This window comes from Chiloscyllium punctatum, chromosome 11, assembly GCF_047496795.1.
Source record: "Chiloscyllium punctatum isolate Juve2018m chromosome 11, sChiPun1.3, whole genome shotgun sequence".
NCBI lineage: Eukaryota > Metazoa > Chordata > Chondrichthyes > Orectolobiformes > Hemiscylliidae > Chiloscyllium > Chiloscyllium punctatum.
In genome coordinates this window covers 93572171-93595728 of record NC_092749.1, presented here as the reverse complement: position 1 = coordinate 93595728, position 23558 = coordinate 93572171, and the positions used below count along the sequence as shown (strand labels likewise).

At 39.9% G+C, this 23558-nt stretch overlaps 2 protein-coding genes across 3 annotated transcripts in view; one reads left to right on the top strand and one right to left on the bottom strand.

Annotated features, from left to right (window-relative positions):
• Positions 1–20510, bottom strand: part of abhd12 (abhydrolase domain containing 12, lysophospholipase) — a 145767-nt gene extending 125257 nt beyond the window's left edge. The window contains exons 1-2 of the mRNA XM_072581299.1: positions 20409–20510; positions 14662–14869 (exon numbers count right to left, since the gene is read on the bottom strand). Coding sequence (XP_072437400.1) covers positions 14662–14840 — 179 coding nt within the window. The 5' untranslated portion in view covers positions 14841–14869; positions 20409–20510. The remainder of the gene's footprint in view (positions 1–14661; positions 14870–20408) is intronic.
• A 9-nt stretch (positions 20511–20519) lies between these two features.
• The window catches only part of gins1 (GINS complex subunit 1 (Psf1 homolog)), a 45115-nt gene continuing 42076 nt past the window's right edge, over positions 20520–23558 (top strand). Inside the window, exon 1 of one of the 2 annotated variants that reach the window (XM_072581301.1) lies at positions 20520–20735. In XM_072581301.1, coding sequence (XP_072437402.1) covers positions 20661–20735 — 75 coding nt within the window. In that variant the 5' untranslated portion in view covers positions 20520–20660. The remainder of the gene's footprint in view (positions 20736–23558) is intronic. The other variant, XM_072581300.1, reaches the window with a different exon arrangement.

The window sequence follows — 23558 nt, the reverse complement described above, 5'->3', positions numbered from 1 at the left end:
TCTCTATAGCATGTAAACTTTTGTTGCATGTCAGAGGCTGAAAATTTCATTACCTTTTATATATATGTCTCTACAGATCATTAGAAGCATAATTGAAATATCGGCAATTCATTGTGCAGGAGTTTTCTCAGAGATCAGAATTTCTGTTCAAGCCCCAAAGTACAGACTTGAGCACATAATTAATACTAGCACTCTAGCGGAGAGTGAGAATACTTCATTGTCAGATATGCATCTTTGGAATGAGATGTTAAACCAGAGATCATGGCTACTTTTTAAAGTGAACACAAAAGCTGCCATGGAACTAACAGGAAGAGTAACATAATTTTCCTCTGTCCTGTCCAACCCTTCAACCAAAGCTGCTTAAATAAAAGCCTGATTATTATCACATGGCAGTTTGTTTTAATTGTTGAGAAATTGAGAGGTTGTTGTGTACAAATTGACTGCCACATTTCTTAAATTACAACACTGACCACACTTTACAAGTACTTCGGCACAGCGTGAGGGCATCATACAAGTGCAACTATTTCCTTTATAAAGATACATGAAAGCTTAATCTGAAGATGTTGAAAGAACTCAGCCAGCTTCATATTCACAACTTCACATCTGCTAAAATCCTAGCATCAGCAAGATAAGGACTGATTAAGAGCTAATTAATTCCTTAGAGAAAGATATGAAACCTAGATGTTTAAAATCACCTCATCTAGTTCCACACCACCTCTTGGTAGGTGGTAAGAGTCACAAAGAGAAAGGCCAAAAGGAACTTTTTGGGTTTTCTCAGCCTCAACCTATGACCTAAGACAGAGAAATTCTAAAAAGGGAGATGGTGTTATAATGCTTCCATTAGATTAATAGATGCTACGTCTACCAAAATAATTGAGCTTAAAAGATCGAAATTAAATAAATACCTCTCAATGGTATAGAAGCCCATCCACATGCATGCCAAATTTGAATGAACTCGTAATTGGAATAGAGTGGCTTGCATTTTTTGTTCTTTCATAAATGTGGGCATTGCTTGGAAGGCCTGCATTTGTTACCCAGCCCTAATTGTCCTTGAAATGTACAGCTTGCTAGGCTATGTCAGAGGGTAGTGTCATGGCAAGCAGACACAAAGTTAAATCAGAAATTGCTTTTCTTCAAAACTATTTCCTCTTGCTTACACTTCTTTTGAAATAGACACTTCACTAAACTGATAACATGGCTGCCACTAATGCCAACTTCTGCAAAGTCGTGATCAGCAGTAACCTGGACACAATAACTTACATCATTTTCTGGAATGTCACACTCTACATTCTATAGATATTTCTTTCAAGCCACAAGAAAGGAACAACTAACAAGATAACTACGCAAGCCAGTTCAGAACAAAGACGACATTTAAAATATATTATGTATGAGATGGTGCTAATGGCCTTCATAACTCTACTAAAACACAATAGTTTTTGACCAATCTTGTTCACCAGGGTGATCTATCCTGGAACCCCAGTTACATGACTGAAACAGTTGGATTTTGAACAGCTTCAGTTTGGTTTCTTAGTTTACATTTTACACAAGAACAGATAACTACAAAAGCAACTCAGGCTCATCTAAATATCTGCCTCCGGTATCAACTTTTCTCAAAACTCAATTTCTGGAAAGAATCCACTATTTAGCCTGAAAAAAGAATTTCCCAGAGTACAAAAGAATTAACTTGAACTACTTTATACCTGTATTCAAGATTCTACATAAAGGAATTCTGGCCAGGTCACCCAACTGGAAACATTCATGGATATTTACTTAATAGACTAACTTAGATAAATTAATATCAGCATTTTCAATTTTTCAAAAATTTGTAATTTCCTTTCCTACCCTGTAAGAGCAAATGTCTGTTACAAACTTTTGAACACGTGAATGAACACAACTTTGTTTTAACTGTAAGCAGTTTGTTGTGTGCCATTTAAAAATTGGATTTCTTAAGTCAGGTTTAAAGAAACACACAACTGCATATTACTTTTTAAAAAAGAAAAGTAACAAATTAAAAATCACCTCTGTTACAGACAGAAGAGGAAAGTAAAAAACTGTTCAATTCATATGCTGCTCGTTCATGACACTAATTCAGATTCAGTCACATCTGAAGACTCACAGACCAGGCCAGATACTCATGGCAGAGATCCTCCCCTAAATTGAAATTAGTGAACAACTTTTTTTTGTCTTAAAAGACTAATTGATGATGGCAAAATTGTACTATCATGGAGACTAGTTTTTCAATTCTAGATATTAATTGAATTTAAATAACCATCACTGCCATGATGTTTTCAAATCCTACGACCCTAAGCATTAATAAAAACAAGAACATAAGAACTAGGAGCAGGAGTAGGTCGTCTGACCCTTCAAGCCTGCTCTGCCATTTATAAAATCACGGCTGATCATTTTGTGGCCTCCGCTCTACTAACCCATCTTCTCACAATAACCCTTAATTCCTTTCCTGTTTTAAAAAAGTTATCTTAGCTTTAAAAACAATGAAGAAGCCTCAACTACTTCACCGGGCAGAAAATTCCACAGATTCACAACCCTCTGGGTGAAGAAGTTCCTTCTCAATTTGATCCTAAATCTGCTCCCACTAATTTTGAGGCGATGACCTCTTGTCCTCGTTTTACCTGCCAGTGGAAACATCCTCTCTACTTCCATCTTATCTATTCCCTTCATAATTTCATATGTTTCTATAAGATTCCCCCCTCATTCTAAATTCCAATGAATATAATCCCAGTCTACTCAGTCTCTCCTCATAAACCAACCCCTCAACTCTGGAATCAACTTAGTGAACCTTCTCTGCACCCCCTTTAAGTGCCAGTACATCCTTTCTCAAATAAGGAGACCAAAACTGCACGCAGTACTCCAGGTGTGGCCTCACTAGCACCCTATACACCTGCAACATAACCTTGTTTTTAAAGGCGATCCCTTTAGCAATGAAGGACAAAATTCCATTTGTTTTAATTACTTGCTGCACCTGCAGACCAACCATGCTGATATCTAGGTTATTAGCTCAGTGACATTAACACATCTTCCTTATCAACAGTGATTATTCCATATGTAGTGCATCTTTTAGTAATATGAAAATTTGATTTCTTTCCCTACCACATAAGAAGTAAGTTACATCAAAAAAGCAACAGATGTTAAAACCAGGAAAATGCATTAATTCTGGGAAAAACAAGTTGAAGTTCAACTTGAGTGAGTAAGGAGAAAAGCAACTGATACGGATCGGTTGATGATCATAAATCCCACGTCCAATGAAGTTAATGATGAGGAAAACCAGGCAAAGTGCATAAAGCCATTCCAATAGAACTACATTCCTACTCTTTTCCCATTTGAATTTTAACCATCCTACCAAAGATGAGCCTTCGTAGAATTTACACCCCAGAAATAAATCCACATGGCCTAACAGATCTTCGCCAGTGTTAATGATCCACATGAGCCTCCTACCAGGCTATCAACATATCCTATAAATCTTTTCCCATTTATGCATTTATCCTAGCTTCCTGTAAATGCACCTTCGCTTTTCATCTCAACTTCATGTAGCAACAGGTGCCACATTTTAACTGCCCTTTGAGTAAAGACATTCATCCTTAATTCATTGCTGGACATTTTTTTAAAAAAGACCTAACTGGATCCAGCTATTTAAAAGAAAATAAGTTTAAATGTAATCCCCACAGTTTATGTAAAGTGGGCATACTTCCCAATTAATGTTTCTACTAGTTAATCGTTTTACTCTCTGGAAGCCATCACAAGGACAAAGAATATACAAGAAACAGCTTTATAATGACAGATTCAAAACCTACTTGAAACTGTAATTTTGAAATCATGCCTATCTGTAGGGTGTTCAGGTGGAACTTCCCGAGCTGTACTCTTCAGGTCGTGGTATGATCTGAGCACTTTAATTACATGAGCAATGAAGGATCAAGTTCCAACGTTTAAATAGAATATTCAGGTGTTTAGCTCAACTGCCTCTTGTCAAGGACCAGTTTGAAGAAAAAAAATCCAGAGCTCTTCCTCTCAAGATTAATACCAGCAGTTTGATCGGATATATTTTATAACACGGTAAAGATATGAAAGTCGATAACAAGCAGAGATTGGAGTTCAGAAAGAAACTAGATAGCATCCTGTCAATAAAAATATACTTGAGATATGTAGATTTAAGTCTAAATCAAGGACACCTTGAAGCAAGTTCAGAGGGTAAGCTGAACAGATCAATGGTCTATCACTACCTGAACTTGTTACCTCATCACATCTCTCAGATAATGTTCCCCAGCAGCTGTTTCAAGGTTGTCAGCTAATCTCTCAGGTTATTTACGATCCTACCTGAATTCCCTTGACAGAATTACTAATCAGTAATCCCTCCTGGGTATCCATTATCTCCATGTAATACAATCCAAGCCAACTATTATTCCATTTGTGTATGCTAAACAACAATTTGGTGCACAGCCAAAAAGGTGCAATATGCATTTAGAAGTACTGTTATACAAAGCCGTTAAAACAATAAATATCTCAAAGTCTACTACAACTTGACTTAAGAATTTTAGATATTAAACTACACAATGAGCTACTAATGATTTAATATTGTTATTTATTGCTTCTGATAATTCTGGCATAAGCTGTCAATGAAAATAAGAATAGGATGTTATGTTTTAGTTTAAAAACAATAAGCAATTATGTAACTTGAGAAAGGAAATAGTACTTTAATAAGTTAACAGGTTAAATGTTCTAGAAGCTGCTTTTCAGGCCATCAACTTTCATCTGATTAAGATCCTCTAGTTTGCATTTAGAGTAATGGAATCAGATCGAGATGGGTATAGACCACTTTGGTTTCCATCAGATCACTAAGATCATATTTTATTACAAGTATTATGTTGGCCATGCAGAACTAAATACAACATGTAAACAACTTAATTAATATAATTTCACCTCAAAACACAAGATTGGATTGAGACTTTCCAACTACGAAGGGGCAAGAAAATAAAGGGGAAAGAATAGTAAATGAAACTTAAAAAAAAATAAAACAAGAACTGCAGATGCTGGTGATCTGAAACAAACAAAAATAGAAATTACTGGAGAAACTCGGCAGGTCTGGAAGCAACTGTGGCAAGAAAGCAGAAAGATCACAGGACTTGAAACATTAACTGCTTTCTCTCCATAGACACTGTCGGATCTGCTGAGTTTCATGAGCAATTTTTGTTTTTGTTTGCTCGTCAGTTTACAGTTTTCTTTCATTTTAAATTCTGGGGATTAGATTAGAAAGTAGCAAATATGTTTTGAGTAAATTTATCTTTTGAGCACTTATAAAGAATATCAGAAATGAACAATGATTGATTCTTTAAGTGCACTCAGCTGAAATCTCTCATGCTGAGGCTGGCTGGAAGGACAGAGCGGACATGTCCTTTCCTTCTACACTGGAGAATTTGGAGAGAACAAGGCAAAGAAAAAAATGTTTTGAAACACCACAAATCCTTAAGAATACAGGTGTGTCATGTTTTAAGGACTAGAGTGAAGCATGCTGTTCAAGAATGCTTTTCAGACAAAGAGGAACACAACTTAAGTTTTGGCTTCAGATACATGGTCTGAGTCTGTGCACTTTCCAAGTTTAAAATAGGAAGCAAAGCCTGTCCAAATATGTCAAACTTAATACCTGCTGGATTTATTTTACTATCTTATTACAAATGAAACTAGCCTGTCAACCTTATCAGGCACAAATATAACTAAATTCGGAATTGAATTCTTACACCCTTGGTCAATTTAAAAAGGAGTTAGGCAATTGGATCAGTGTAGGACCTGCATTTCTGAATTGGGTGTCAACTGTGGTTCAGAAGTAGCACACTCAAGTTGCAGTCAAAAGGTCCTAGGATTTTAGTTCTGATATAGGAGCATGCAATCCAAGATGACATGCCAAGTTCTTTTTAAACATTCACTCACAGGATGTTGGTGTCACTGGCTAAACAGAATTTATTGCCCATCCCAATTGCCTTTGAGGTGGTGATTGAGAGCTGCCTTCTTGAACAACAGTCCATTTGGTGCAGGGAGACCCACAATGCATTCAGAAGTTCTAGGATTTTGATCTTGTGATACTGAAGGAATGGTGATATTTTCAAGATGCTGAATTGCTTGGAGGGAAGCCTGCAGATGACGTTGCCATCTATCTGATGCTTTTGTCCGTCAAGATGGCCACCGCGGTTTTGAAAGGTATTATCTAAGGAGTGTTGGTGAATTTCTGCAGTACACCTGGTGAATAGTGTACACAACTGCTATTGGGTGTCAATGACGGAGGGGCTGCTTTGTCCTGGATGATGTCAAGCATCTTGATTGTTGTTGGAAATGGACTCATTCAAGTACGTGGGAAGTGAGGGCTCCAAGACAGACTTGCTTTTGTTTTTTTTTTGAAAATTCACTCATGGGAATGTGCTTTGATGGTTGGCCAACATTTATTCCTTGTCCCCAGTTGCCCTTGAGAAGATGGTGGTGAGCTGCTACCATCAATGCACTGTAGGTTGAGCCACAACACCCTTATGGAGGGAATTCCAGGATTTTGATCCAGTAACAAAGAAATGGTGATTTATTTCCAAGTCATGCTGATAAATGGCTTAGAGGGGCTCTTGCAGGTGATGTTCCCATCTATCTGCTACCCTTGTCCTTCTCGATGGAAGTAGTTATGAGTTTTGAAAGGTGCTAAGAAGTTTTGGTGAATTTCCGGAGTGCTTCTTGTCGGTAGTGCACGCTGCTGCAGAGCGTTAGTGGAGGAGTGGAAGCTTTTGGACAGGGTGCCAAACAAGTAGGCTGCTTGTCCTGGATCACTAGCGTATCGCTGAATCTATACCCATCCAGACAAGTGGGGAATATTCTATCACTCTCCTGAATTGTGCCTTGTAGATGGCAGACAGATTTTGGGGAGTCAGGTAAATTACTCGTTGCAGTATTCTGAGCCTCTAACCTGCTCTTGTAGCCACTGTGTTTATTTGGTGAGTCCCATGGAATCCTGGTCAATGGTAACACTAAGGATGTTGATAGCAGAAGATTCAGTGATGGCACCACTATTGAATGTGATTAAATTCTCTTATTGGAGATGGTCATCAACTGGCATTTATGTAGACAAGTATTACTCATCACTTGCCAGCCTAAATCTGGAAATTGTCTAGATTTTGCTGCATTTGGACAAAGATTGCTTCAGTACCCAAGAATCACAAATGCATAATGTTTAGCCCAGTCAGCTAACATCTCCATTTCTGACCTTACAATGGAAAGAAGGTCACTGATGAATCAGCTGAAGATGGTTGGGCCTAAGCAACAACCCTGAGGAACTCCTGCAGAGATGACAGAATTTCAACAATCTCAAATTTTCTTTGTATTAGTTATGTCTTCAAACCAGTGGAAAGTTCTCCCCAAATCTTTGGCTAGTTTTGATAGGGTTCCTTCATGCCACACTCTTCACGTACTGAAGATGTCGCCTCTCAGGTGAAATGTCTAGATGAGACTCCATTTTACCGCTCAGGTAGACACAAAGTCCCATAGCAAAACTTCAAAGAGAGTTAAGAAAGTTCACCTTCATGCTTTTGCCAAGATTTATCCTTAAACCAACAATCACTGAAACAGTGATCATTACATTGCCTTTTTAGTGCCTTCCTGTCGAAGCTCCATATAATAGGCAAGTGAATTACAAAGTAGAAAAATCTAATACCTTACATTATTCAAGAAAGATAACGCCACTGGGAAAACGTAAAACAAAATGGGAGGAGTAAAATATCTGAGTACAAATACATGACCACTAAAAATACTAACACATGTAGCAAATTTCCCTCCAAGCCACACAAAATCCTGATTTGAACAACATGTTTGTTCCTTCACTGTCACTGGATCAAACACCAAGAACTCCCTTCATAACAGCAACGCGGGTGCATTTATGCCATTTGGATTGCAACAGTTCAAGTTGGCAGCTCACCACAACCTTCAGGGCAACTAAGGATACACTAACACTGGCACAGCCAGCAATGGCAGCATTCCTGAAAGATCATATCTTCAAAAATGTCAATAATGCTGAAACAGAAGTAACACAAGGAGTGGGGTTTACTTAGATGGAAAGAATTGAAACAGAGAAGGAAAGAGGTATTCCAATTATGTCACCATATGCAAAAGAACAGAGGATTACAGAAGCAGTGAAGAGGATGCAAAAAAGTTTAACAATCATGATTTTGTGGGCGAGACGGTGGCACAGTGGTTAGCACTGCTGCCTCACAGCGCCAGAGACCCAGGTTCATTGCCCGACTCAGGCGACTGACTGTGTGGAGTTTGCACATTCTCCCCATGTCTGCGTGGGTTTCCTCCGGGTGCTCCGGTTTCCTCCCACAGTCCAAAGGTGTGCAGGTCAGGTGAATTGGCCATGCTAAATTGCCCGTTGTGTTAGATGCAGGGGTAAATGTAGGGGAATGGGTATGGGTGGATGCGCTTCGGCGGGTCAGTGTGGACTTGTTGGGCCGAAGGGCCTGTTTCCACACTGTAAGCAATCTAATCTAATCTAATGATACCAGAACAGCAAGGTTTCACCAACAGGAAGGATGAACAAGTTAGGTCTTTTCAAAAAAAAAAGTGACAATTTTTTTTGAAAGATTTTCAAAGAGAAGAATGGGCACACTTCATTATGCAGAAATTCCCACTTTCTGCCCCAAATTGAGTCACATGGCCACAAGGGCAGGAAACTGGATCTTGTGTACAGGTTCAATTAAATAGTAAGTAGGCTGGGAATCCTATATTCACCAGAGGGTGATACTTATGGGCCATAGTCAGTGATCATCAGCTTTTATGGCCTCCTCCCATGAAGTTACTCACCATAACCCAACTGCTGGCACTCTTGTCTGCATCAATTTTAATATCCAGAGCATGTCATTGGAATGTCTTCTGCAAGTAAGCATTCAGTATTGGCAATGCTGCAGGATTTCCTGACTAATCAGTGGTCTGCATTGGAGGCAGCTATTCATTTCACTGTGAATACTGGTGCATGATCATGCCCAGTGTCTGGGTTAATTACCACTCCTCATGTTTCATTGGCATCCTTTGTGACATCCAGAGCTAACATCTTAGAATGCAAAGTTCTACTTAACCAGTCAGAAGGTTATTATAGCACTCCAACCACATCTGTGCATCTATCAGTGATTTCTTGTCATGAAATGAAGACAGCATAGACAAGGGGTAGGTAACACTGGGATACAAGTGTCAAATATTCAGATTGAAAGGGAGATCAAACAAGGGAGTAATTGCAATAGGACAGCATCTAACTTCAGTGATAACTCCAAGGAGACTCTCATCCACATATGGCAAGAGATCCTCTTCCCCGTCAAAAGCAGGCTGCAGTGGTCAGAAAACCAATCCAAAAAAAGGGAATGACTGGAGATTAGAGGAAATGAGATGGCACAGATGGGTGCACAGATGTGGTTGCAGCGCTGCAATGATGTTCTGACTAGTTAAGTGGAATTTCAAACTGCTGCAGTGACACTGAAATGTGTGGACATAGTCAGAATTGCTGTCAGTTCAGAGGAGATAGGTTGGATTGGGTGAGGAGGCAGAGAAATGAAGGCAACCAATGTCACATCGACAGTTCTCGCTGAACAAATCGAATGCAGGTAAAAGGGCAAAGGGAGGAAATGTGTTGGAGCTGGGCGAAGAGATGAAACAGGAGACAACTCTTATCCAAAGAAATGGGCACGGAGATGAAAAAAAGAAAGAGTTTGACATCAGTATCCAAGATTAATTAAGGTGGGATGCAGAGGGATATAACTAAGACCTTTGAGTACAGAATGTTCAGCATTGGAGAGCGAAAGGGTAGGAGGGATGGTGAATATCCGACAGTATAAGAAATGTGATATGACTAATCAGTTGAGGAAGGGCCACTTTTGTTGACAGCAACCCATGTTTAGTTCATATATTGTTTCAGTTACAAGACACTCAGATCTTTTGCTATAAAGTCTGTGTCTTATGTTCCTTCTCCACAGCTACCTGAAGGAGGAGCGGAGCTCTGAAAGCTAGTATTTCCAAATAAACCCTATGGACCATAACCTGGTGTTGTGAGATTTTTAAACTTTGTTCACAGGCAATTAGTGACATGCAAGAAATGTAAAAGAGGTTTGCAAATGAGTTAGTTGAATAAGGATATCAGACAGAGCTCCAAACCGATTGGGCCAAATAACCTCCTCCTCTCCTGCTATTTCATGTAATTCTATGCCAACTCAAAAACATATTTGTGCCATTTTTTCAAGGCAAATACGAGCTGATACAAAATATAAAATTCCCATTTGTGCAGTCATAGATACAATGCTGGAGAAAAGGAACATAGTTGTAGCAAAGCAAAGTTGTAATCTTGATTATTGGCATCCAACCTTGGAATATACAAGTCTAGCAAAACAAATTGTGTGCTCCCAAGATTGATATTAATCACCTCAAGTGCAACATTTTCTCCCTATCTCCATTACCCACCTTTTCTTAACCAACAGCACTCAACAAAAGTAAGCAGTTGAACAAGGTCATAAGTTAAATGTATTTAATATATTGAAATAATACATATATACTATAAATGTGACAATCTGAAGCAATTGCTTTTGATCATCAAGCTTCAGTTGTTGGTCCAGCCACTAATTATTGTATTGCTGCACTGTAGGTAAAGGGAACATTGCAGCTGACATCTGTAATGCTACGACATAGCTACAGGGACAATTTTATTTACAATAAAGCATAATTGATTTTTAAAGAACAATATCAAACATTTTAATGGTTTTCTTTTCACCATTTAATAGAGACAGAGAGTTTGTCCTCTGACAAAATAGTGATAAAGCAGAAATAGTACTGGCTTCTTCTTCCCAATACTGCAATTAATCAAATCACAAAAGCAATGTAGTGGGTATTAGATTTTGTGTAACTGTCTGAAGCAGGTCACAAAAGGAACAAGAAATGTGAATAAAATCACTGAAAAGTAAAAAGCATGTGATGTGAAAGAGATAATAAATGTAATCGCTCAGAATAAGACCACTCAGCTCTTTCTGCAAGAATAATTCAGTGGTTGCAGTATTAAATCTTCTGAAAGCTATTTTAAGAGATGTCTTTAATGCAGGATAGCAACATAATAGCATAAAGCTTGGCAAGCTACGTTGTATCTAATTCTTGGAAATAGCGAGAACTGCAGATGCTGGAGAGTCAAAGTAGATAAAGAGTGGAACTGGAAAAAGCACAGCAGGTCAAGCAGAGAAGAAGAGTCAACCTTTCAGTTCAGAATCTTTCATTAGGACTGGGGGAGGGAAAGGGGCTGAAAAATAGAGGGGGAGTGGGGCAGGGGAAAACGGTGGGTGGGATGTATTAAGTGGATGCAGGTTGTGGTTGTGATTAGTCAGTGGGAAGGGTGAAGCAGAAAGGTATGAAGGAAGATGGACAGGTGGGGGTCAGGTTAAGGGGGCTGGTTGAAGAGAGAGGGCTAGGCCTGGGATGAGGTGGAGTGGGGGGCACGGGGAAGAGGTGGTTGGTGCAAAGATCTGGAAGCTGGTGATTTCTATGTTAAGGCTAAATGGTTATATCTCCGAGGTAGAAGACGAGGTGTTCTTGCTCCAGTTTGCTTGTGGCTTTGTGTTGATAATGGAAGTGATGGGTATGTCATCAGGGAAACTGAAATGGATGGCAACCAGAAGGTGTGATTGCTTGGAGTGTATGGACCATAAATGCTCCCTGAAGCAATTCCCAAGTTTGCGCTCAGTCTCTCTGATGTAGAGATACCACATCAGGAGCAATGAATGCAATAAATCAGATTAGAGGCAGGTGGAGTTGATTGGAATGTATGGACCATAACCCATCTCTCTATTTCACGCACAACAATGCCCTCAAACAAACCGCCCCCTCTCCCCAACCACAAGGACGGAGTCCTCCGGTCCTCTCATTCCACACCACGAATCTCCAAGTCCAACGCATCATCCTCCACCCCTTCTGCTACCTGCAGCCTGACCTCACCACTGAAATGATATTTGCCTCCCCACTCCTATCTGCTTTTCGCAGGGATTGTTCCCTTTACAACTCCCTAGTAAGGTCCACACACTCCACAAAACCCTCCTCCACACCTGGAACCTTCCTCTGCTGCCACAGGTGGAGGAAGCCCTGTCCTCCACCTCCTCCCCCTCACTTTCTTCTAAGGCCCCAAAGAATCATTCCAAGCCCGCAAGAGATTCACGTGCATTTCCTCTAACCTCATTTATTGGTCTCAAGGTGGTCTCCTCTACATCTGAGAGACCGAATGTAAACTTGGCAAATGGTTCAGGGAACATTTATGGTCCATACACTCTCATTAACTCCACCTTCCAGTTGTCATCCACTTGAACTTCCCGGACGACACGCCCAGCCTGGGCCCCCTCCACCATCAACACAAGGCCACATGCAAACTGGAGGCAAGAACACCTCACCTTCCGCCTCAATAGTATACAACCTTATGGCCTGAACACAGAATTCACCAGCTTCCAAATTTCCTCAGCTTCCATCTCATTTCAGATTCAGCCCTCCCTCCCCACCTCATTAACCTGACCCTACCTGCCTACCATCCTTCTCACCTATCTGGTCCACCCCAATCACCCACTGACCAGTCCCAGCCACCTCCTACCTACATCCATCTGTTGCTATCCCACCTAACTTTCCCCCAGCTCCCTTCCTCTATTTTGCAGCCCCCTTCCCCTCTCCCAGTTCTGATGAAAGGTTCCAACCTGAAATGTCAACTTTCCTTCTCTTTTGATGCTGCTTGATCTGCTGCAATTTTTCCAGCTCCATTTTTTATCCACTCATGTGGTAGTTTATATTCAATCAACATTAAAACAATTTCAAGAGCCTCCATATCCCCTCACATTTTGAATGAAATTCAAAAATTTATTTCAGAAAAAAAAGTGTTTGGAGGTAGTGCATGGGAATAATTTAGTACAAGTAATAACTGCACTAGTAGAGCAGAAATGGCTGACTTTGGCCCATGGTTCCAAAAGTTCACTGCCAGTGGGTTTTCCTTGAATCATGTCAAGTTCCTTGGTAGATGAATTAATGGAAGTTGATTACTATGATCATTCAACAACACTATTATCATTGTTCCATTTGACTACCAAAATAAGGTGAAGTGGATGGATCCTAGGTTTCTATTAGCAAGACATTCCTAATTTCCTTTCTTGAAAGGATTCTCAATTTTTAGACTTTACAACCAACAACTTTCATAGCCATTTATGCCATAGCAATCTGTATCCAAACAAACAGTCTGAAAATGTGCATTCTACCTTCCAGCATTAGCCTTAAATGTGTTCCATCATAGGAACACTGGGACAAAGGTAAGCCATTTAGCATCTCCAGCATGTTTCCCTATGCAATAAGATTAGCTGATCTGTTATCCAACATAAACCTTTGTCCAACATACCTTAACACGTTTATTAACAAAAATCTTTCAATCTGATATTTTAAGATTAACAGTGGGCAAACATGATTTGCAGAAGTGAGTTAAGCTTTTTAAGACACTGCATAATTTTATTATTTCAGAAAAGATTCAGCTCTGACTTAAAGCTGCTTCCTAATCCTTGACTTTAAGCAGTAAAAACATGCCCTCCCCCCCAATTGACCTTACGTTTGTCCTAGTGGGTTAAAAAGTTCAATCAAGTTACTCCTTGACCTAAACTCCAGAGAATACAACCTCAGTTTGTGAAATCCACCATAAATTTAACCCTTAGAGTTCAGGTATCATTCTATATATTCCCTCTAAAGTCAATATGTCCTCAAAGTGTGGTGCTCATAGCTGTTTGGAGTGAAATCAAGGGTGGTGCATGAAGTATGACTCCTGCCTCTTTGTTCTGTCAATACAAAGGTCAGCATTCCATTAGCCTCGATTATTTCCTGGACCTGATCATGACATGTTGGAGGAGGTGGTTGCAAATGACTGAGGAAGAAAGACATACTAATCCACCTCACTCTCTCACAAATCCCACAAACTATAAGCATTGACTTAATCCTTGGCCATTCTTCTCAGAATAGCACACCAATTAATAGCAGCAAAAAAAAATGTTAAGACAATTTAAATTATGACCATCAGATCAAAACTTTTCAATTTTTATTTTAAACTGACTCCAAAATCATTGAATTAAGAATGTTATAACTATCGAAAGTATACAAACACAAAAATGGTAAAATCAAATAACAACTGTGACTGTCTACTTTAGCAAATCCGTTGGGGTAAACGATTTGGATACTTATTCTCTTTGAGCCACATCTTTCTTCTTAACAGGTGTACGCATTGAGAAATTAGCCAAGATGTGCTTTAATACGCAGCTAAGTTATTTAAAATGTTAAACTGCATTCCGAATTCTTCCTCCAGATAGAATAGGTTCATCATTTTTCAACTGTCCTTTTCTGTCCTAGAGAAAACCTGACTCAATATTCATGTGAAATTTCCGGTCAGATGTTTCCGTGCCTTTGGTTACGTTTGGTACTACAGTATTACAATTCTAACTCGAAAAATACGAATTGTATTTATAGGACATTGAGCTTTTAACGTTTCACCTGATTTGACCAGTCGTTTTTCGAGCTCTCATTACAACCACTGATTTTCTGCGGTATATATCTTGTAGTACAGCACTTGCCCTCGCACACACGCACCATTCTTACCTCCAATGACCAGTTCGCATTCCCGTTTTTTCGTCTATGTCGAGGTTGTTATCACTTCCTTTGCTACTTGCTGCTTCGTGGCTGTGCTTCAAGCTTGGTGCAAGATGTACGGAGTCCTTTTGCAGTGTCGTGACGGTCGTGTCATGTTCTACTATCAAGGAATTATTCCTCTTTCGCATTACTAGAAGAGGAAAATGTGAACAGCCACCTTTATTTAGGAGAGAAAAATAAAGAGCTGAAGGCGAAGCACTGGTAGTGGAAATCAGCTATACCAGCCCAGACTTTAGTCTCTTAGTGTTTTGGTTTTTCGAAAGAAGCCCGATTCAGTACATTGTTTGCAGCGACTCCCACAGCTTCGCATCAGCTGATCAGTTCCAACCTCTCACCCGTTTGGAGGAGACACGCCTCCTATGTTTAAAGAGTCAATATGTTAAAGTAAGCATTTTTTTTCCCCCAGGCTAGCAGGCCGGAAAAAGTCCCTAAATAATTGAGCGTTTGAGAGAAGACTTTAAAATAAATCTCCCAGCTGATTTCTGCTAAATATAAAAAAAAATGCATGATCTGTCTGGAAACAAGTTGCAAGTTTATTGGGAGTGTAAGACAAGTATTCAGTTAAAAACGTACAGCACAGAATTAATTACTCTAGTATCCCTTCGTTATCAAGAGGATTCTAAGTACATGACACCGATTTAAAGTAATTTGCAAAAGAACCAGAGATTTTATTTTTTGCAAAGGTATGGATTGCAATTCACTGCCCGTCAGCATGGTGAAAGTCAACGCCAATAACTTTCAAAAAGGTATGCCATTGAGAAAAGAAAAAAATGCTGGCCGTGACCAAACAGCACTCTGCCATCCCAGTTTTCTTGACTCCAGTTAGATGAAATAATAATTACTCTCCAATAATTGTCTAAATTATTACGAGAAAAATTTATTGATCAGTATGCGAGTTGCGCTGATACAAAAAGCAAAGTATTGAAATTACAGATTTTAATTATTGAAAAAATTTGAATTTAAATAGTTTTCACAACCGCCGCACATTATGAAAAGCTTTGCAGACAATAAAGTATTTTGGAGCAGTCGTCACTGTCGAAATGGAGGAAATACGTAGCTAATCCGTGCACAGCAAGGTTCAACAAACAACAAATTATGTAAATAATCAGATTTTCTCTGCATTAGTTGCGAGATAATTATTGGCTCGATAACCAGGTGATAAAGCATAGAATTCCAGTCTAATTTTACACATTTACAAGATTCTATTTACACATATTACAAACATGCATCCCAAATGTAACCAACCATAATTTCTGTCCTACCCTATAAACATAGGAAGCCAAATGAATCCCCTTTTTATGCCAATCACCTGAGCACAATTTCTATGGCCAATTATGATACAATTAACTCAAGGTTCCAAGAGAACACTTTCAAATTCTTTAAAGAAGATTGGGCAAACACAGGAGGGTGTAGTGCATTAATTTCCCCTTCAACTCCATTTCAATTTAATCCCCTCCCTCGCATCGTAACCGCCCCTTTTTTTAAAATGTTGCACGACTGCTGGTAGTGCTTGTTAATTGTTTACTTTGTCAAATAGGTGATTTGGTGGTGGTTATATTTTTAAAAAACCCATCCTATTTTTTTGAATTGTGCTAATGAATCATTTATATTCATCTGAGAAGGCAGATGTTCTGTCAGAAAGACAGATTTCCCTTGAATGATTGAAAATAAAACTGTATTAATACTAAACATAAATCTGACCCTTGTTTATGTATTGGGTGCTTGTTTAACTGAAGAAGGGCTTATGCCCTAAACGTCAATTCTCCTACTCCTTTGATGCTGCCTGACCTGCTGCGCTTTTCCAGCAACACATTTTTCAGCTCTGATCACCAGCATCTGCAGTCCTCACTTTCTGCTACTTGCTTACTACCAGGTAAGGTCTATCTTGCTACGTCACTCTCAACATCTGAACGGCAACTGATTGAGTAAAAGCTGTGCTTAAAAATACATTCAAAATCCTTTATAGAGATGTACCCAAACAAATTCATTTACAAAATGTACTTCTCAATTATATTAAAATTTTCAAAATGAATTGAACAATAGGATTGAAAGATATTGGTCTCTTTCTTCCCACCTGTGTCAGGCTGACCAAATTTAATACAGTGTGCAGCAGCCCCTCAATCTGGGGATGAAGGTAGCTTGTACCAGGAAACAATGTGAAACCCTTTGACATGGGAAGGCTGTTATGCTTTGGCTACCATATGGTCTAGCTGACAAGAAAACTTTTCCATTCTTATGGTCTACCTTGAGTGTATCAAAATGACTTGCAGATTAATAACCATCTTATTTTCCCAAGTAGTGAGATGCTTTCCCTTGACATCAAGTCTTAAGATGGGAATTGAACCTATAACCTCTAGCTCAAAGGTAAGGACACTACCAATTTGCAACAAGATCTCTTTAGGTCAGTACTATTAAGTAAGTGGCAAGAAATGTTTCTTAGAAATAGAGTATTTGAAGTGACCTTTTGCATATTAGAAGATAATTTAGTGATCTCTGACTAAACCCCACTCTCTGCAACTGTCAGTTTCCTGACCCACAGGCCACAATCAGTGAAGATTGGGGACAATATTTCATCCTCCTTAACACTCAACACTGGAGCTCCCCAGTGGTGTGTACTCAGCCTCTACTGTATTTGCTGTATACTCATGACTGTGTCGCCAAATACCAGACTAATGCCATTTACAAGTTCGCTGATGACACTACCATAGTCGGTCGAACCTCAGATGGCAACAAAATAGACTACAGATGGGAGGTGGAAGACCTGGAAAAATGGTGCACATAGAACAACCTAGCTCTCAATGCCGGCAAAACCAAGGAACTCATGATTGACTTTCGGCAGGCTGTTACTCATGCCCCCCTTACACATTAACAGCATAGAGGTGGAACAAGTGGAAAGTGTCAAGCTCCTGGGAGTGGCCATCAACAACAAGCTTTCTTGGATTCTTCACGTGGATGCACAGGTTACAAAGGCCCAACAACATCTCTTTTTCCTCAGGCAGCTGAGAAAATTTGGCACGATGGCAAATACCCTTGCCAACTTTTATAGGTGCACCATCGACAGCATTCTGTCTGGATGTATCACTATCTGATATGGCAACTGTACCACTCAAGATTGGGGACGGTTACAGAGAGTGGTGAACTTGGCCTGGACAATCACAAAGGCCAACCTCCCATCTACAGAACCCATTTACCGGAACCTCTGTCAAGGAATGGCTGCCAGCATTCGCAAAGATCCATCCCACCCTGGTAATGCTTTTCTACAACTTCTAACAGGGAGAAGATACAAAAGCCTGAACACGTGCACCAGCTGTTTTCGAAACAGTTTCTACTCTACTGTTGTTAGAATACTGAATGGACTCAAAACTCTTAGCATTCGTCTGTACCTGTGTTTATGTTGTGCCCTTGTTTTCCTATTATTTACTTAGCTATGCTATTTAACTATGTGTATTGCAAACAATACAGACAGATCAAAACTTTTCACTGTGCCTCAGTAAATGTGACAATAAATTCAATTCAATGCAATTCAATGCATTCTCATCTGTGTGAGAAAACATGGAGCAGCATTTAAATAGAATGCCAAAACCCTGCTGAAAGATTTTAAAATTTAGTGATTTTCTGCTCAGAAATTTGATCAAAACATTCTGTTCATCAGTTTGTCTGATACCATGCCGTCAAGCAACCAGTTACAGAAATGTCATGCCTTCGAACCTGATTTCATCTCCTTTACCTGCTGCTTATTGAGTTGGAGATCTCCACCTTTACAGGGTGAACTTTAAATTCCAAGTTGAATTAATCATCAAAAGTACCTATTTCTGAATGTGTAACATCATTCTCACTGAGCCTTCAGCTATGCCTTTGATTCTTATTTCAGGTTCTTATGACAGATAAATTCTAATTGCTCACAATAAAATCAAATATTACAGATGCTTTAAATTTGAAATAAAAACAAATTACTGAACAAACTCAGCAGGACTGAAAACATCTGCAGAAAGAAACGAGAGTTAACATTTCAAGTTCAAAGACACTCCTTCAAAACTGATTCTCTCTCCACAAATGTGGCTAGACCTGTTGATTTTCTCCAGAATTTTCTGTTCTCATTTCTAATTCATCCGGTTTTGCTTAAAATCCTAAAGACCTTTCATCCATTACTTTTGCCAATTTCCATGAGTTTCCTATTTCCGACATTGACTACAGATCCTCAACCATGACAGTGACTATTTATTATTAATTAGAACACTTGAAAACAAGTGATCACAATAAATGAAGCACAAATTATTTCTGAATAGTAACTTGCGGCTCTGGAGCCTGAGAAGACTTAGCTAGGAGAGGTCAAAGAGCACCAGTGAATCAGTTCATTGTCTCCTAGGTGGCAGATATGGGAAATTTGATGGATTGTGGTCAAATCAGAAAATCAAACAGGAATGGGTCTGAATCAAGTGTGGTGCTGGAAAAAGCACAGCAGGCCAGACAGAATCCGAGGAGCAGGAAAATGGATGTTTCAGGCATTAGCCCTTCTTCCAGATTTCCGGATGAAGGGCTTATGCCCAAAACATCGATTCTCCTCCTTCTTGGATGCTGCCTGCCGTGCTATGCTTTTCCAGCACCCCTCTCTCAACTCTGATCTCCAGCATCTGCAGTCCTCAGTTTCTCCTAGGAATGGATCTGAAGACCTCTTTTCAATCCTGAACATATTAAGCAGAAACCTATGAACACAAATGTGTCAGCTTGGGAGTTCGTTGCAGAAGAGAAAACGTGCTGCTTTTTCACTTTTTTCCAGAAGCTAGGGAAGTGTTAAAGGTTTGCTGATGTTATTCCCTGAAAAAGTGGAATAGTAGTTTAAACTAATAACAGGGAGAAACATGCGCTGTATTGGACTTATACCTTAACTAGTTATACGACTAGGTATGTCTCTGAACTACTTCCGGAACACAACAAATTTGGCATAAAGTAAATAAGTTCAGAGCATTGAATGTACGATTCAAAGATTAGTACAGAAGAAATACATTTAAATTCTGAGAGAGTTGGCTTCAGTGCTGGACAAAAAGTAGCAGTGCTGTGCAGACAGTCTTCTCAGTTGTGCTAAGACCACTGTCTTGCCAAATTGCATAACAAGGACCGTGCAGCAGGCTTTCAGCTAAAAAAGGGCAGTTGGAAGAAGATAATGTTCACGTGAGGGGAAGTTTAGAAAGTTGTGAAGAAAGAACAAGGCAACACTACAGAGATGGAGATAATTATTAACCAGTGTGATGGGAAAGGACAGAGCATACAAGCATTATTAGTAGAAAATGAGGACTGCAGATCAGAGTTGAGAATGTGGTGCTGGAAAAGCACAGCCGGTCAGGCAGCATCCGAGGAGCAGGAGAGTCGACGTTTCGGCATAAACTCTTCATCAGGAATTAATTACTCTAATTGAATGCACACAGCATTTGTAAGATGGATGAATTAATAGTACAAATGAACATGACGTATGAGTTGTTATAGAGATAGGGTTGCCAGCAGCGAAAGGAACAAGCAGTTAGAGTGCAAGCGCCCTCCGCATGTTCGCCAGTTGGTCTCGCGTCCAAGTAGCCGTTTGACTGGGAAGCTCGAGCCGGGGGCGGGGAGCAAAACCAAACGGTTCATCTGCGTATAGGAGGGGGGCATAAACGAAGACGAACTACACATTTTTAAAAAAAAAGTCACTCGGGTACATATACCTTTTGTACGAACATTGAGTAGATATTGTTCGCTGTTTAGACTTTACAGTGAAGCTGGTTTCCGGGGGAAGTGACGGAGCTGGCTGCTCACTCTCCACTTTCCTGATTGGTCCCGACGACACCGCGCTCTCTGCTCGGTTTTGGCGGGAGTTCGGATTGAAGATTTTTGTTCCATGTTTTGAGCTCATCGGTGTTGGATTTATTTTGTGTGTGGTGAGGTTTATAGAATAGCGTTTGCTTCTTCTGTGAGTAATGTTTTGTGAAAAAGCTATAGAGTTAATCCGAGAGCTCCAACGAGCAGCGGACGGTCAACTGCCCGCTTTTAATGTGAGTAATGAAGTAGTTTCCAAATAAATCTTTTTAAAATATTAAAAGTGAAGCACTGGTCTTTCTCCGGAGGCATGTTATTGGGCTCGAGATTTCAACTTCGTTTTTCTTCCTAGAGGTGCTGCTAGAATGCTTTTTTTTAAAACACCCTATCCTTTACTATACTTCAATCATTGCAATGACAAAGGACGGGATTAATAAAGCCGTTGAATAGTAAAGCCGTTATTGAACTGGTCGTGAGGGAGGAAGTTATTGATTGCTTTGCGAGTGGTCAAGTGGACAGAAAAATGGCGAGTTATTTATTTGGATAGGACTAATCCGGAGAAATTTGTTGGAATGCAATTAGAATCTCAGATGTACAGCACGGAAATAGACCCTTTGGTTCAACTTGTCTATGCCGACCAGATATCCCAACCTAATCTAGTCCATTTACCAGCACCCACCCCATATCCCTCTAAACCCTTCCCATTCATATACCCATCCAGACTCCTTTTAAATATTGCAATCATACCAACCTCCACCACTTCCTCTGGCAGCTCATTCCATACATGGACATGCTTCAATAGTCTTCTCCGATATCTACAATAACTTGGAACACCTCTGATAGAGGAAATGTGAGCATACCATGAATGATAATGACGAAGGATGCAGCAGGGAAAGAGATTTAGGGGTCACAATAGATCTGCTTTATGTCTAAAACACTGGAACGCAGCAATGAATTAGGCCATTTAAAGCCTGGATTACAGAAGTAAAACAATAAAAGCATGTTATATTCACATCTGCCTTAGATATTTTCTGATATGATCTTTCCTATATGTGGTCCCAGGATTCTTGTTTTTCTATTAATGTTGATAAATATCTAACTGTACTGTATGTTAATATGAACTATAAAAGCATAAGATATGAGGAGAAATAGGCAATTCAACTGTAAGTTAATATTAAGGGTGTAAACTTCAGGTCCCTTGTGGATCAAACATGTTGGCTAGTTCCTATTTCATAACTTTCCAATTTATTTTATGGCTTTGCTGAGAAATGCCTACAATCAAATCTTCAGGTTGTTTTATTCAGTTTGCTCGATCTCACTTCCCCTCAAAGATGGTGGCTCAGTGGTTCGCACTGCTGACTCACAGCACCAGGGTCCCAGGTTTGATTCCAACCTCTGGCGATTGTCTGTGTGGAGTTTGCACATTCTCCCCATGCCTGCATGAGTTTCCTCCACGTGCTCTGGTTTCCTCCCACAGTCCAAAAGATGTGCAGGGCAAATAAATTGGCCATGCGAAATTGCCCATAGTGTTTGGTGCATTAGTCAGAGGGAAATGGGTCTGGGTGGGTTACTCTTCGGAGGGTTGATGTGGACTTGTTGGGCCGAAGGGCCTGTTTCCACACTGTGGGGAATCTAATCTAATCTAATCAAGGAGTGAAAAGGAAGAATAAATCATGTACTCTGATCCTTTAAACTATAAATTTTCTTTTAACTGCAAAAACTACAAAAGCATAAGATATGAAGAGAAATAGGCAATTCAACCCATCAAGTCTGCTCTGTCATTTAATGAGCTCATGGCTGAACTGATAATCCTCCACTCCACTTTCCCGACTTTATAATTCATGATTTCTTTACAGATTTAAAAAAATCTGTAGATCTCAGTCTTAATGACTCAATGGCCCAGCCTTCTGTGCTAAACAATTCACATGATTCGCTACCTCAGAAGAAATTCCTCCTTATCTGTCTTAAATGGTCAACCCATTATTCTGAGATTATGCCCTCTGGCCCTAGGTTCTCCCACAAGTATTGATGTATATTTTGTTCCACAAATCCAGATGACACTAGTTTCTGTACAACGGTACCAGACAGCCGGCAAGTGATTCTCAAATGTCCCCAAAAGTAGTCGTGTGTCTACCTGTGGTGACACTTGTCCACGAACCTCTGCCCTACACACAAAGACAGTATTTTTTTATATATAGGGGTTAACCAAAAGGTTTATCATTCACATGGTCAATAGTCATTACTTAGTTTAAGATGGAATTTACAAAACGCAATGAATGTTGATGTCCTGTGATAACTTGCGAATGGATTGCATGGACTGATTATCGTATTCTTCATGACCACGTGTTGATGGGATTAAAGCAGAAGGGTTTTGCCTATTCTCAATGGGGGAACTCACATGCCCATGTTAATTTGGAGGGGAAGTAAGACAACGGCAGCCAGAAGGCAGTTTAACAGGGTTGTGGCCAAGACTATTAGTCTTGACTGAGGCTGCAGAGGAATCCACATATGTGGCTCCACTGGGACTCCTCTTCTGGGATACAGTCAGCTCCCCCCCCCGAGATGTTCTGTCTATATTGTAAGAGGACAGGCTTCCAATTGATACTGCAGTAAGTCTCTTTGGTAGTGGCATGTTTAACCATTGAGTGCCCAGTAGGAAAAAATAAGTAAAAGATGGAACTGATTCCTTTGTGGCTTTCTAACTTCCTCATTCCCTCCTTTTGATCATTCTATGATCAACCAGGTCCCCTCAGAGCCTATAGCGAAAACATTCTGACAACAGTGGCCATAAGCACCAGAGCACTAGAATGCAGGTGTTTACGATTAGTATTGTAATTCAGATATGTACCAGCAGGCCTCCTAATCCTCCAAGAATACCCCTAGTGGCCACTCCTCCATTGTTTGGAGAATCTGGATTTCCTGTGTGATGTGTTTAGTGAGATCAGTGATGTTAGTGGACCCATCAGGGATGTAGGTGCAGCACTCTGCCCCAGCAATAGCACAGCTACCACTCTCCTTGGCTAGCAGGAAGTCCAGGGCCAAATGATTCTGGAGGGTCA